Below are 16641 nucleotides of genomic sequence, written 5' to 3' on the forward strand. Positions count from 1 at the left end.
TGGTCAGACCTCATGATGGAGGGGAGAAAAACCAAGGATGTTCATGTCTTGCAATATTGAGGGATGATGGAAGAAACCAGATAAATTTAGCCTTAGGGTAGAGACAGAATGGCTGCTTCAAATATTTTCTCAGAATTTTGTTTTTAAAGTTTCTGTGTGATAGGCTAATTAGAGAAGACTGGAATTGCTAGCTCTTGGGGTTATGGATTCAAGAAAACCAAAGACAGAGCTGCTCCATGAATGACAGAAGATGAGACATCATATCACTGGCACAAGATTCATGTATACATCTTCCAGACTAATAATCTATTTTAAGATAAGTACAACTAAATACATATGTAGGGAAGAAATGGGAAATAAGGGAGAGAGTACATACAAAACAATTTATATAATAGTAATATGTTCCTTTTCAGTGGAAATCTTTGAGCAGGACTTAGTCAATTATTGCATATGCTATAGAAATGATTCATGTACAAATATATTTGGACAAGATGGGTTCAAAATTCTGAAATTCTGTGATTGTCTGAAATTAATCATCTGTCAAACAACAAACATTTAGTTAGCATTTAATATTTGCTAGTCACAGTGATAAGTGACAGGTATCCAAAGAAAGGCCAAAGATAGTCCCTGTTCTCAAGGAGTTTACATTTTTTATGGGGGGAAAACATGTAAATAAAAGTTATATATATATATATTATATATGAAATATGTACAGAAATGATGGAAAATTACCATTGAGGGGAATACTTTAGCAGCTAAAGGAATCAGGAAAGATCTCTTGCTTTTAGGTGGCTTTTACTCAAGACTTTTGAATGAAGCTAGGAATTTTAAGAGATAAAGAGGAGTAGACAGAGAATTCCATATGTGGAATTTCAGACCTCCAAAAGTCTGTTGGAGCCAGCTCTAACTAGCAACCTAAATGTTAAATTTGCTGCATAAGTCTTATACTTCAGAAAATGAAAATACAAACCATCTTGATTTTTTTGCTAATTTTCTCCATTGTAGAAAGTATTATTTATGAAATCAAACTTAAAAGTATGTGTGCATATATTTTCCCTCCATATGCCAGTTCCTGATTATTAAACATTTATCAGAACACCCCTCAATTGTCCCATAAACATTACTTGAACTTATAAATATGTAGTAGAAGGCATAGAGAATGAATTCATCACCAGACAGGAAGCTTAGTAACTGCAAAATGATTATGATGATGATGATGAAGATAAAAACTGGCATTTATATAGTACTTTAAAGTTTATGAAGTGTTTTACATCTATTATGTCATTAGAGTCTTACAACATCCCTAGTAACATTCAGTGCAATGACATGGTATTGAAAAACAGAGTATTTACTATGTGTAAGAACATCTGTTAATCAAATTATCTATTTCATAAGACAATTTAAATTGCTTTGCAAAGTTAGGTAACTATAAATCCACTAACTAGAACAGGGATTTTTGCTGTTGGGTATAAAGGAATTGGGTATTTACTTCCTTTCTATTTTCTCTTCTCAACTTTGTCAGATCTTTTGAGGGAGGATTTAGGAAGTAGGGAACTGTATAGTTGGACATTTTCTTTTCTCTAATTTAATTTAATTTTACTACACTCAGTTGAACAAATGTTTATTATTAAGAATCCTTAGTTTTCTTCAAAACTAGCTTTTCTTGATTCCTGTTCCTCTCTACCTCAAAGTTTTATTACACTTCTAATTACCTTTTTATTTGAATATATTTTGTATATAGTTTTATGTATGCATGTCCTCTTCCCTAAAACACATTAAGCTCCATCAAGGGAAGGAGTGTTTCATTTCGGGACTTTTTATTCTCAATATCCAGCACATAGCTTGAAGACATTTACTATTTGATTGATGGACTAATTAATCAAGGCCCCAATCTATGCAAGCTATCAACAGTGGTATTCTTGACAAGAAATGCATGTGGGCTGATCATTTTACGGAGTGAGAATTAACATATATATAGTCCCATAGAATTGTAGATAATTTTTCATAAAGTGCTAAAAGAGGCAAATGAGGAACAGAAAAGCATCAGATGAACTTAATATGGAGAATTTAGAGACACAAAAAATCCCATGAGACAAGAAGATATGAAAGGTTTCAATATAGACTAGTGATGGGTGTATTTGTGTTGCTGAGATGACACATCTAGTGAAAAAGAATTGACATTTGGCTATGATGTACTGAGTAGTGAGAATATAGAGTTAAACAACAAAACTACCATATCCCACTTTAAGGGCAGAAGCTTCTAAAAGCCAGGGCCTTAAAGAAATTTGTGTAATTTATCTTTCTTGTCCTTTTCACATTCTATCTTTTATTATAGTATATATAGTTAACCTGTATCATCAGTAAGCATTTATTAAACATTTGCTATATATCCCAAATCATACTAAAACTTAGGGAAGCAAAGAAAAGCAAAAAACAATGCAAGTTCTCAAGCTGCTGACATTCTAACAGGGAAAACAGTAGGGAAATAATTATGAATATATAGGATTTATATTGTGCAAATAGGAGGCATTAATGGGAGAATTAGGAAAGGATTCTTTCATAGGTGGGATTGAGTTGATTTTTGAGGGAAGCCAATAAAGCCAGGAGATGAAAAAGGAGAGCTTTCCAGGCAAGGAAATTTACAATAGAATTGGGAGATGGAGTTTTGTGTCTGGGAAACAGCAAGAAGGACAGTGTTGCTGGATTGAAGGATCTGCAGAGAGAACTCAAATTTAATAAGATTTGGATTCAGGAAAATTTGAGATAGAAGCCAATTTTAACTGGAAAGAATAATCACAGAAAGTTTTATGGAGGAAGGGGACCCTGCTCTGAGCTTTGAGGGAAGATAGCATTAGAGTATATTAGATAGAATCCTCCAGGAGTCAGAGAAACTGGGTTAAAAATCCCATCTCTGATGCTTATTACCTGTATAACCCTGAAAGAGTCACTTGCTTTTGTGTAAAATGAGATGATTATATTAGATGGTCTTTGTGGGTCTCTTCTACCTCTAGAGCTAGTATTATACATATGTTATACCTCTAGATCTAGAATATACATTGATTATACAATGAATAGATTTTGCACTGAATAGTGTTTACAAACAATAGATGCTTTAATGCTTATGGTCTCTGGAAATGATTAATAGCAAATGAACACTCAATAAGATTAAGGAACAATTAGTAGTCCAGGTTGGCTAGAATATAGGATGCATGAAGGGAAAAGAGAACAAGAAGACTGGAAAGGGAAGCTGAAGGCAAATTATGGAAAATCCTTCAAATGTCAGGCTAATTAAGGAGCTTGTATCATATCATAATTGGGAGCCAGTGTTAGGAAGATTACTTTGGAAATTACATGAGGAATAATAGGAAAGGGACCAACTATAGGAAGGCCAATTAGAAGACTTCTCCTTGAGCTCAGGCTTTCTTTGTTTCTCCTCTAGGTTATTTTGAATAGAGAAATATTAGAAAAAGTAGGAAAGAAATATTGCCATTGACTTTTTTCTCACTTAGTTGACTAGTCTGGTTGAGTCTAAGATGACTGAGAAAATTTAAACCTAGGGGAAGTGGGAAAGAACAGATCAACAAAAATAAGAAGTTAGGAGGAGGGATAGGTTTTGAGCAGAAGAGTAAGATATATTGTTTGTTTTAGATTGGTATGCCCTTTGCTGGTGATGGTCTTAGGCATAATTCATCCCTTTTGTAATACTATATTGAAGCCTAGTAAAAAAAAAGTGAAAGCCTTCAGGGATCCTTGAAGCTATAGAAAGGGGCCTAAGTGCCCTGTGAGAATGGTCTTGGAAAGGATTAAAGAGAACAAAGACCAATGGACAAAGAGAATTTCATTTCCCTGTGAAAATTTTTTTCCTGATAACCAACTGACCAACAACAGAATAAACATAAAAGGATGTAGTAAGTTCTATCTGAGCATATAGTGACCTGTTTGTCATGATATTCAAATAAATCCTGAAGAAAAAATTTGTCATGGATTGTAAAAGAGAAAGCTCTTCATGTAGGGATTGAGCTCTCTTTCCTGTGAGACTTTTTCCAGTGAAAATTTTTTGATTCTGTGATATATATGTATATTTCTATCTATCTAACTATATATATCAAGGTAATGACTGTGGATATTTGGGGAAATCCTATTACCTTCTTTGCTTCTGCCACCCTCTTCTCCCTATCTTGATCTTCAGCCCTAATATTCTTTTCTCTTTGCTTTTCCCATTCAAGGTAGAAAGATGAAAGGAGCAAAGACTGGGAGAGGGCACCAGGTTTTTCTTCATGTCTAACCACCTTGTATCAGGCAAGACATATTGTAATGTAGGAAGGAAGGACTGGAAAAGGAGTGAGGGAATAGAGCAAACACTGCATACCTCCAGTTTTCATGTATATAAATACTACTACTTTAGAATAAATTAGTCACAATAATAATGGTACTAGTTATAATAGTAATATAGATAATATTTTTGACTTTGAAAAATACAAAATATAGAACATTGTACTCTGTTTCACTAATTCTTTGTAACATCCATTTCAATACCGAACAGAAATAATATTCTTATTTTGTAGAAAAGAATAGTATGGTACAGAAAAAGGTTCAATAAACAGCTTATATATTTTCTTAGAAAGCATTGTTCCTGGCTATAGTAATTTAAAATTTGGTTAAAGAGGGAAAGAAGAAATATCTGTGTGAGAAACAGAACTCATTTTTTCTTTGTGAACCTTGTAGGAGCACATAGGCCTGAACATACAAGTGGCAAGGCCTTGATTGAATGGCCCATAGCTTATGCATAATACATCCTCCTTTACAGTTACATGCACAAAATCCCCTTTTCACTGATCCCAGCCATCTCCTTCTCCACTCCCTCACATCCAATTGTCTCAAAATGCAGCAGAAAAGTTGGAATGCTGATAGATTTATAGATACTGTTCTTGGGCCCAAACAAATCTTCAACATGACTTCCTCATTCAATCATCCTGCTCTTTCACTCTCTTCCTAGGATCTATGTGTTCTAATCTTTACTCTCTTTCCAGGATCAAGTTTCTTGTTCTAATCTTTATTCTCTTTCCAGGATGAAGTTTCCTGATTTTTGATCTTGGGAGAAGAAGCAAGACTACCCTAAATATGTGATTGGAGGAGACATCCTTATTTTTAAATGTTTAATGATCACATATAAGAAACAATTTTTCAAGGATATACCAAATTTGTCAGCATTCATTGAAAGGTGTGAAGTACAGTACCACATGAAGTATGTGTTTGAGGTTGTGTATGTAATTTTTAAAGACCTACAAGCAAAGATATTTCAGAGTACCCATTAGTGTACACTATTTAATCACGTTCAGATTCAACATTATTCCTTAAACTGTCTTCCAAGAGTCTGAGGTGTTTAAAAGTGAAAAAAAAATAGTTGATTTCGAAGGCTTGACAATGAGATTTGTTTTCTCTGCCTCTTATTCCTTGATTAAAAAAAGAAGTGATATTCATATCTCCCAACATATAGCTACTCCAAAAAGCTCTCCCTAGATTCTCTTGAATTAATGAAACTGTTTAAGATCATATGCTTCCATATATGTTTTGGCTTTATTCTCCTTAGGTGGTCTCAATTCTTTTCTGCCAGAAGCGTCGCAAGAGACCTTGTCGGATTTGCTTGGACTTGATGCAATAGATAATGGGGTTCATGAAAGGTGGGACCAAGAAATGTAGATTAGCCATGAGCACAGCCAGAGCAGGGTATGTGTGCTTCTCAACACGGTGCAGTATGGATAATCCCAATTTGGGCATATAGAAAATAAGCACAATGCAGAGGTGTGAGACACAGGTGTTGAGTGCCTTGAATCTCTCTTCAGGAGAAGCAATTCCCAGCACTGTGCGAAGGATTAGCACATAAGAAACCACAATCAGGGTGGAGTCAATACCCAAGGAAAGAAGAATGGAGACCAGGCCATAGAAGCTGTTGATCTTGGTGTCGGAACAGGCTAGTCCCACTAGGTCACAATGTAGGCAATAGCAATGAGAAAGGACACTGACTGAGGGGAAAGCCAGCCTCCTGAGCAGGACAGGACCTGGAATGTTGAGAATAACTGCTCTCACAAAAATCCCAGCCCCTATCTTGGCCATAGTTGAGTGGGTGAGGATTGAAGCGTAGTGCAACGGATCTCTGATGGCCACAAAACGGTCAAAGGCCATAGCCAGGAGCACACCTGACTCCACATAGGTAAAGGCATGGATGAAGAACATCTGGGCTGCACACAGGTCAAAGGGAAGCTCACGGGCACCCAGCCAGAAGAGCTTCACCATGGTGGGGAAGGTGGAGGCACAGAGACCTAGGTCAGAGGCAGCCAACACGGACAGAAAAATGAACATGGGCTCATGAAGGCTGGGGTCTGTGCGGATTAGGAAGAGAATGGTGCTGTTGCCCAGGATGGAGATTATACAGATCAAGTTGATGGGAATGGACACCCAGTGGTGAGAAGCCTCCAGGCCTGGGAAGCCTGTCAGCAAGAAGGTTGGGCGATCATAGCTGCTGGAATTGCAGGAGAAGATGGAACGATCCATGTTTGGAGACACTTTGCTTCCCTGGGGGCAAGAAGGACCAGAGATTGATTCAGAGCCCTCTCCAAATAATTTTGTTCTCTCTGTTCTGCCCTTTGTTCTCTCTTCCTGCTTAGAGGTTCGCCTCTGCTTCTTCTGGCTCACAAAGGTATTGAGCAAAATTTCTACACTCAAAGCTTGGACAGAGAGATAAGGGGATGTGATAGGCTGGGATCAATAAGAACCAAAAGCTCTAGAATTTAGGAAAGGGGCTTATGTCTGGATAACTCTTACCTAAGTTCTGAGCCTATAATATGAATTCATACCCACAAGCATCCCATAAATATCTCTTCTTCATTCTAACCACTGTCCAAAGTACCCTTTTCTTTTCCCACTAAGTCTCCATAAAAATTGTTAGAGATTTTTTTTTTTTGGTGGGGAGGGGAATTTAAGGGACTTTTCCAAAGTTATATAAATAGTAAACAGTATAGACACGTTTGGAACCCAGGCCTTCTAACTTCAAATCCATTGCTTTGCCTATTTTACTATATTATCTCAAGGTTAATGCTAAAATTCAGAAGATTAAATTGTAGAGTTTGGAGCTCTTAAGTGGAGGGATTTTTAAATATTGTATTGAAAATAAGCCTCCAAATCATTATATTCTGAGCATTTCCAAAATCTCTTTTATTTATCAGGCTTTTTATCAACGTATTCAAGAATTGATATTAGGCTATTAGGTAGAATTAACAAGTAATTTAGATAGTTAATAAGAGACTTACCTAGTTATTCTTTCATTCAATCATTAATTTATACTGATGTATTTATTCATTTATTCATATTTTTGCTTATATGTTTACTCATTTTCATTTACTTATGTATTTATTTTTTCATTTTCATTCATTTGTTTATTTTGCTTCTCTTTGTATCCCCAGCAGTTAAAACAATACCTGGCATATAGTAGGGACTTAATAAATATTTAATGAATTGACTTAGAGCCAAATACAGAACTCAAGTCTGCCTCAAAGTCTATTGCTTATTAATCTTTTTTTTTTTTTTTTTTTTTTTTTTTTTTTTTTTACAGAACAAATTTCTCTGAAGGGAAATATTTTCCCCCTCCTTGTTCAATTACTTCAATCTGTGAGGACAGGGCTGCTAAATTCTCTTTCAGGATTACCCAATATGTGTCAATAAAAAATGATTAATTAATGACCTTTAGAGGAGATTAAACCAGATTATTCATTGATCTCATTAATGAATTGGGATAGAGAATGAAAAGGACTAGAAATAAGTAAAAACAGAATGAGTTAGAACATCAATATTAATCCAGAGCAGAAGTTCTTAAACATTTTTGTGTCATAGACTTTTAGGCAGTGTAGGGCAACCTAGGGGCATTTTCTTGGAAGAATTTAAAAAATATCATATTTGAAGAATATTTTAAATGTCAATTAAAAGTTAGTGAAAACAAAATGTATTTTTTCTCCTTCTAAATTTATGGATTACATAAAGTAATTTTCCAAGTAATATAGATTCTATGCCCAGTACAAATCCTCTGAAAAAAATGTTTTATTAAAACTTTTTTAAGATTTGAGCTTCACAGGGAAAATTTCAGAGGGTTTATGAATTTAGTGGGGGAAAACACACCACTATTTTCACTAACTCCTAATTTACTATTAGCTAATTTAAACATGTAGAAGCATAGTCAATACAACTATAGGCTGCCCTTTTCTAATGAAATTGTGGGAAGAAAACTTGTGGGGTGTTACCTAGAAGCTATTTATTCCCAAATAAAGATAATTGATTCCCCCCAAAAGATAATAAAGATAAAAATAATAGAAAGAATCATATTTAAGAATAAATAGGTAGGTTATGGGCAACACTTTGCTTGTCTTCCTCTCTCCACAATCTCTTCTACATGTGTACTCTCATAGCTACCTCTATATTCCTTTAAGCAAAGCTTTCCAAATACAGGAACTGAGTGGCTAAGCTTGGATCCTTCTTGTGAATCTTTTCTATTAAACATACCTGTGTAATAAGTACAGTCAAGGCAGAAGTTTTGATGTCAAAATGCAATCACCTACATTTGGAAACAAATAAAAACTGAAACACAATTTATTGTCTTTACATTATTATTTATTATGGATATAGAGTTCTGTGATAGCTAGAGGGTGCTGTATAAAGTTAGACCTATAGTTAAGAAGATCTAAGTTCATAATCCATCCTCAGACATTACTTAAGTGACTCTGGGTAAAGCTAGTTAGATTTTTACAGGGTCATTTTCCTTAACTGTAAAATATAGATAACAATTAGCACTTACCTCCCAGAGTTAAGATTTAAGTGAGATAATATTTATAAATCACTTTACAAACTTTAAAATGCTAATATCTAACATTTATATGACACTATGAGGTTTGTAACACAAACTACATATTATCTCACATCATCCTTGCAATACCCCTTGGAAATTATCACTACTTTATAGATAAACTTGGCTGAGAGAAGTTAAGTGTAATTTGTCCAGAATTACACAGCCAGTTAAGTTTATTATTATTATTATTACTCTTTCCTAGCTGGGAATATTTTTCCTCTTCAGTTATCTCATGCTACATTTGTTCTTGCTTTTTGATATTTAGAGAATGATCTAGTTAACTGTCAATGACCAGATGTCAAAGTTAATTTTTCCCTTTGAATGAATTTCAGTTATATTCTGCAACTGCTGACTCTGTCCTATTATCTGTGCTTTCTGAAGAATTAGAAAACAAGGTGAGGGGAAGAAAGTTGGCATGAACTACAAATTGAACCAGAATTTGTTCTGAGTGCCATGGTTTCCTCTCAGTGTGATTTTGTAAGCCACAGTGGGCTCCAATACTTACTAAAATCCTGGATCATGTGCTGAGCTCCACCATGTAAGAAGGATATGAATAACCTGGGATGCCGTTGAGAGGAACGTCATGAACACAACCTATAGGGAAAATGTGAGTTGAGCTGAACTTGGAAAATACAATGCATTATGTAAATATGATGCTGGATTTGGAATCAGAAAGATATCAGTTTAAATATGGCTATACTAACACATGTGATAATAGGTAAATCACTTCTCTGTGCCTCAATTTCCTATCTGTAAAATAGGGATAACACTAGCACTTTTCAAAGCTATTGTGAAGACAAAATGAGATAATTATCAAATGCTTAGCACAGTACCTGGCACATAGTAAAAGCTACACAAATACCAGTTGTTATATTTCCAAAGCATTTTGTAAACTTCAAGGCTCTATATGAATGAAAGCTATTATAATTGTTTATGATGATAGCATAGCTGGATGGTACAGTGGATAGAGTGCTGGGGCTAAAATCAGAAAGACTCTGTTTTTGTGAATTCAAATCTGTCCTCAGATACTAACAAACCTTGCAATCCTGGATAAGTCATTTAACACTATTTATTTCAATTTTTTTCATCAATAAAATGAGCTGGAGAAGGAAATAGTGAACCATTCTAGTATCTTTGACAAAAAAATACCAAAGAGGGTCACAAAGAATCAGACACAAATGAAAAGACTGAACAACAAAAATTCTAAAGAGGAAACTGAATCACTTAAAGTTGAAATGATTTGGCCATTTCATAACTAGTAAGTATCAGAAGTGGGGATTTGAGCTTACATTTATCTAGTGTTTTTTTCAACTATACCAATGTGTCCTTCCATTTATAAAAGGAAAAATCTCTTCATTCCTATAATTAAAGTCTTAACTTGTTTTAATAGTGAAACATAGAACTTTTCATTAACTCTCATCTGGTGGGGGGGAGGTATCTGAAGAAAGATGGAAATATACTTATAACTGTGCCAAGTCTATCATTATGATAAGTTAGGGGCTGGAGAACAAAGAAGGCATGTCTCCAGAGGTTCTGCATAGATACTGTGATGAGACAGGATGATAGATAAGGGAGCTGAAATATTGACTGACAGAACCTCAGAGCTATGTTTGTAAAAGATCTGAAACAGATCCTCTCCTCCCATTTCCTTGATATTTTTGGCCACTATCTTAATATGCTTTTGTAAGTATGGTAGAGCTGAAGTAGGGGAGGCAGGGTTAGTATTTATGGATTATTAGGGACTAAAGAACATGCTTTTGCAACAAACCAGGCTTTTGATTCACCATTCACTCACTTTTTATACAACTATTTTTGTCCTCTACCTTCCTAGAATAAACCAACCTTTAGGAACCCTTGACCTTAGGAAAAGAGTAGGTTCATCTCCTAACCAAGCCAGAATATCTACTTTGATATCATATAAGAAAATGTAGTCTGTATAGCTCAAATTAGTCATGCTCTTAAGAGTTTCCATGGCAACAGACGAGCTTCCCTTATTCTTGTGAGATTGTTTTCCTAGGAGAATTTCAGGATTTAAGCCTCACTTATGATTTACCATCTGTGTCTTGTAACTCGTAGACACCCCTGACCATCAGTAATACTGGGTATTTGAACACTTCTGGGTAAGTGACTCAGTTATGGGTCTGCCAAAGCAGCACAACATAACTGGCTCAATCTATGCTTATCAACAGGATCATGAAATGATAGGGAAGGAGGAAATTTAAGGAATCCTTTATTAATATAATAGCTCAAGATGCTATAGTCTCCATTTTCCAAGATTCCCTCTGTTCTAGGGCCTGGAGGAGGGGGTCTTTCTGTCTAGGATTTTTTGTAAGGTTGTAATGCTAGAACACTGAGTTTGGCTGTGAGAACCTGTGAAAAACCTCATAAGACAGAGGCATTGAAGGCAAATCTCATTGACTTCCTTTTACTGTGCTTCTGTCCCAGATACTACCACCCCATCTCTCCCCAAGGGATCCTCAGATCATTTCATTTTTCCAAAGGATTGCCTAATTAACTGATTGGAGGAGTTGTTTCTATTCTGCTCATGAATAGTGTGAATGACAAAGTTCCTAAGAGTATAACTCTAATCCAAAAGAGGTTAGATTTCTGATTTTCTCCCTACCCTAAATACTATAATTCTGAAGCACAAGGAAGGGAAGTGATTTACCTTAGGCAACACAGGTTGTAAAATGGCCAGGACTGAAAGCATTAGAGCATTTTGAGAGGCAGTCAGATTCAATGAAAAGAACATTTTGCTATATAGGCAATTTGAATTCAAATGCTGTCTCACACTTATTGTATATGTGACACATACATTTTGAGGGCCCCCAGTTTCCTCATCTATGAAAAGGAGGTGTTGGACTATATGGCCTTTGAATCTAGTATTCTTAATTTTAAATCCAATAATTTTTTCACCATGCCACAGACTTTTTAGAGACCTGTTGATGCTAAGGGTCAAGGAGATCGTAGTGCTTCACCCGTCACCTGGTCTCCTCCATAACTTAGTTTCACACTCACCATGGCTTTGGGGGTATGGTCTTCTGTCTCTTGGTTAGCCAGAAATATATCTAGCTGAACTCAGGCTTGGACAGGTCTTTATATCTTCCTAATTTGAATTGAAGTAATGGGTCAGCTGGGATCTGGATACAAATCCGAGAGATTTTCTTTAAGCCCATGAGTGCTAGGGAGAATAGCTGTGAGGCTACTGTTGTGTCCAGGGGCCAAGGAGGTCCAAAAGAGGATGGAATAACAGAAGAAGGCATCGAGGGAGAGCTGGATTTAACTTCAGCATCTGTTGCTTTCTTTGGGAGCAACTGAGTGGCCCAACCCTTCAGAAGGAGCCAAGACCCCTTCCCTCACCTCTATGGCTGTTTGGAAGGGGATGGCAGAAAGAGTTGAAATGTGGGTGAAACTTTTCTTACTTGCAAGAAACTCAGAAGTGAGACTGTAGAAGAGCTGAAATTGAGCCTGTTCTCCCCTCTCTCCAATCTCCTTCTGCTGATAATGTCCTAGGCCACATTTCATGGCCTTGAAAACATAGTAGGGCTAAAGCTGGTGGAAAGGATGGAGTTAGCCTTTTGGGATTAACAGTGGCTAAGGACCATTATTTTGTTTCCAACCAGAGTGGTAATTCCAAAGAGACAACCTAGAATCTCTCATTTTGTTTACTCCCTAGATGCCTCAGTGAACCAATAGATAAGCACCTGTCTAAATCTTCAAATAATTCCATGGCACGCAGTCATGACAGTGAAATGTCTAGGGATTCAAATGTTTCACACATTGAGATAAATAATTCTAGTCAAAATAGACTAAATTATCTGAGAAATCCAAGGCAAGTGACTCTTCCAGCTCAGTTTCAAGTTATACCTGTTTATATTTAGATGAATCTAGCCAATCAATACTCCTAGTCAAAGCTTCTTGTTCTCTGAACAAGTTCTTTCAGCAGGCACTGTAATCACTTATCCTTTACCCTGAGATGTTCTGAATTGGGACTTTCCACATTTCTTCCTCTATAAGAAAAAGACCTTGGCATGAGATAGTAGTGTAGTATGGCAACCACAAGTTACCAAGTCTTTGATCCACATTAAGAAAGCTACAGTATACCTTTTGCTTTCTTATTTCCTCTAATTTTTTGGCTCTCACTGAACTTTACCTCCCTTAAATAAAGCCTGGTCATCCTTTCAAGTATTGGTTTTACTTTTCATTATCCCCCAATTTATGAGTCATGAAGAAGGATTCAAAATATTCCTGGACCAACACTGTCACTTCTAGATTGATTACTAAGGAAGTAACCTCTTCTTAAGAAGAGTCAAAAGCAATTCAATTACAATTGCAATGCGAATTAAATGCAAATTTATCATCCCATCAGGATTCTGGTAACTTGTATCAGCACCCCTCTTCAACTTTGTTCTTCTCCTTATTTACTCTCCACCACCAATTATTAGAGTAAAGAAATACTGGAATTTCCTCAAATATCCTAATATTCCCATTCTTCAATTTAGTCCATTTCTGTGTCTCATTTTTCCAATTCATGTAAGTTACACATAACTCTTGATCTTTCACTCAAAAGTGTTCCACCTCCAACTTCATAAATTCTGAGACTGCTTTTCTGATCATTATTGTTTATTCTTTCATCTTTCCTATTGTCTTACAACCCTTAATCCTGTCCTTCATCTTCATTTCCTTTCATGTCTCCTCAGGCCTGCAAATACCAGCCCTACTTCAATCCTCTCTACTGAGAACTTTCATCAAGGTTCATCAAAAAAGATGAAGTCATTTAAACTCTCTCTTCTTTCCTACTTGTCTCCCATTACCTAAATATTTTCTGCCACTATTTCTTTCTTTATGTTTATTTCACATGAAGAGGAAGTTGTTCTCCTTGCCAAGACAAATGTCTTTGCATGTACCCTTGATAACATTTCTCCCATTTTCTCTAGCAGATTATCCCCTCTTTCAACCTCACTAATCTTGAATCTCTCCCTATATATTAGATACTTCCTGGTTACTAAACTTAAGAAAATATATAGACTATCTAATTCCACTTCCTCTCCTTTCAATTCTAAACTTTGGGTAGAATTAATTCAATTGACATTACTTTCTCAAACGTTACCAATGACATCCTAATGTTATGCCACAATTCTCTTTAACTGTCCTGACTCAGTTTCCCTGTCTCAGTTTCCTTAACTGTTCTGTCTCAATCTCTTACAAATTAGCAAGATAAGAGAGTAGATTTCTGACTGTTTTGTGTCCTCAAGGATTTACAATATTCCTTTAGAATATTCCAAGATAAACCAAGATATCTTTACTTCTTTGCCTCCAAAAAGGTATTTAAGAAGTTGGGGTTCCTCCATTCATGGCTGGAGAATGGCGTCTGGCAGCTGTATGCTGGACATTGGATTCTTTGGGTCCTCCAGCCCTGGGACCAATATGGATTCCTTGGTCCCAGTATACTTATCTCTGTCTGACTGGATAATCTGAGACGAGAGTCTTGTCCAGTCAATCTTACTCTTCCATTAATAAAATATTAAAACTCTCTAATCTCTCTCCTGCCTCAGTTTCTCCGGCATTACACTAATTGCTAAATCTAATAGTTTATTTTAAATCTTTATCCTTCTTGCTGTCTCTGCAGGCTTTGGCATGATTATTCATTTTCCTTTCCTAGGTATAATCTCCTCTCTAGGTTTTTGTAACATTGATCTCTCCTAGCTATTCTCCTCTCAGTCTCTCTGCTTCCTCTCAAATCTTCTTTATTGTTTTTCATTCAGGTCATACATATTCACCATGGCTATTGTTGTGCCACAATTCCCTTTTGATATCCTGACCTAGTTTCCCCCTTGTCCTATTTACTCTGCCTCAGATTATAACCTTACCCTCTTAATGTTTGATGAGATAAAGATCTACCTCAGTTGTTCTGCCCCAAAATCCCAGGCTATAATCACTCCCTCTTAAAAGGTTGATGAGATAAAGGTTTTATATCTTTAGGTTATAATCATTCCTTCTTAATGTTTGACAGGATAAAGGTTTATCCATTTTAGATGTCATTAGAATATCAGTAACCTCCCTTCATTGTGTCATCCTAGGGCCTCTCCTCCTCCTCCCTCCCCCCCCCTTTCTCCTAGGAAAGGAGATTAGGTTATCTCCATCCAGGTACCTCTCCCATTATGTCATTGTTTTTGTTATCCTATAAAAAAGCTTGCCCTCTGATACTTAAGGGCTGGACTCTTTGAGATGGTAGTCTTGTCCAGCCCTGGGGCCAAGATCCATTTGGTCCCAGCATATCTTTCCATTTAATAAACTATTAAATTGTTCTCTAACCTCTGTCCTGCTCAGTTTCTCCCGCATTACACTGTCACCCAAAGCTCTGTTCTATATATTGTTCTTTTCTCTCTCTATAAATATATATTACATTGCTTGTTGAACTAATTGAACTCATTAGCGCTCAGAGATTAAATTATTACATTTCAATTTATCCAGTACTCATCTCTTTCCTAAATTTCAATCTTGCATCTTGGATATTGTGAACAAGATTTTTATAGACATTTCAAATTCAAAATGTCCAAATTAAAACTCATTATATTTCCCCTAACTCTCCTCTCTGTTTACTCCAGAGGACCCTCCATCACTCCAATCACACAGAAACACAACTACACACATGGAGGCCTTGACTCCTCACTCACGTTCATTCCATACATCCAATGTATTCTTAAGACTTGTTTTTACATTCCCAGAATCTCTCATATATACTCTTCTTTTTACTCTGGTAGAAGACTAATACCATCATCACCTCATTCCTGGACTATCGCAATAGCTTTCTGCTTGGTTTTAAAATGAAACAATGATGTGTGAGTGTGTTTAAGAGAGCCAGAATTTACTTCCATTAAAAAAAAAAAACATCAAAAAAAAATTCAAACATAAATTGTTCAAACATAGAATGAGCTACCTGACAAGGTACTGGCTTCCTCATCAATGGAGGTCTTCTACTAGGAAGATAGACAATCATGTTTCAGGGTTTCTGTAAGAGAATTCTTATTCTGAGATGTGTTGGCATAGAAGACTTTTGAGGTCTATGTCTACTTGGTTATTCTAAAATAGACATGGAAACAGACATGATTTGTCCATCTCTTCTGTGTGGAATTAGTGAATGGAGAAGGTTCCACATTTGTAAATTTATTCACTGAATATGGTATAGATTTTCCTCATCAAATTTTTGTTCTGCCTTTCCCACATTCCTGTTCATCCTCCTTACTCTAAAAATGAGATCTCTAATATCAAACAAACAAACAAAAAAAAACCAAAGCAAAAAACTCTACCACTAATAACATAAATATACAAGCCCCCCAAACAGGGGCATGGTGTGAGAGATAAAAATGTTTATCAGTTGATAGTATTGCAACTAAGGAATGCTTCAATTAGGCCTTTCAGAGATACTTTGAAAAATCTTCAAAGAAACAACTTTCTGGCCAATTTCTCAAAAGTGATACAATCCCTACATCAATGAAAATGTGTGAGACCTTGATTTCTAAACCTGCCTCAAGAAGGGAGCTTTCAATCTTCTTCCCCAAACTTGTGCTCCTCCTTATTTCCCTACATCCCTCTTTGACCACAAAACCTAAGATATTTCCAAAGAAAACCCAAAGGAATGCACCTGAGTGTCTGTAGTTTACAATCTTATTTTGCTAAGACATTATACAGAAGCTTCATGTCATAGTCTTCAAAGTCAGTTCAAAGTCAGGTCCAAGTTTTTAAGT

The 16641-nt window shown here is 36.0% G+C and overlaps 1 protein-coding gene across 1 annotated transcript; it reads right to left on the bottom strand.

Annotated features, from left to right (window-relative positions):
• Positions 1–5586: 5586 nt before the first annotated feature.
• On the bottom strand, positions 5587–6563 carry LOC127555284 (olfactory receptor 51G2-like). Its single transcript, XM_051987513.1, has one exon. The coding sequence runs from the start codon at positions 6550–6552 to the stop codon at positions 5587–5589; it is 966 nt and encodes a 321-aa protein (XP_051843473.1). The 5' UTR covers positions 6553–6563.
• Between the last annotated feature and the right edge of the window lie 10078 nt (positions 6564–16641).

Source organism: Antechinus flavipes, chromosome 3, assembly GCF_016432865.1.
Source record: "Antechinus flavipes isolate AdamAnt ecotype Samford, QLD, Australia chromosome 3, AdamAnt_v2, whole genome shotgun sequence".
Lineage (NCBI taxonomy): Eukaryota > Metazoa > Chordata > Mammalia > Dasyuromorphia > Dasyuridae > Antechinus > Antechinus flavipes.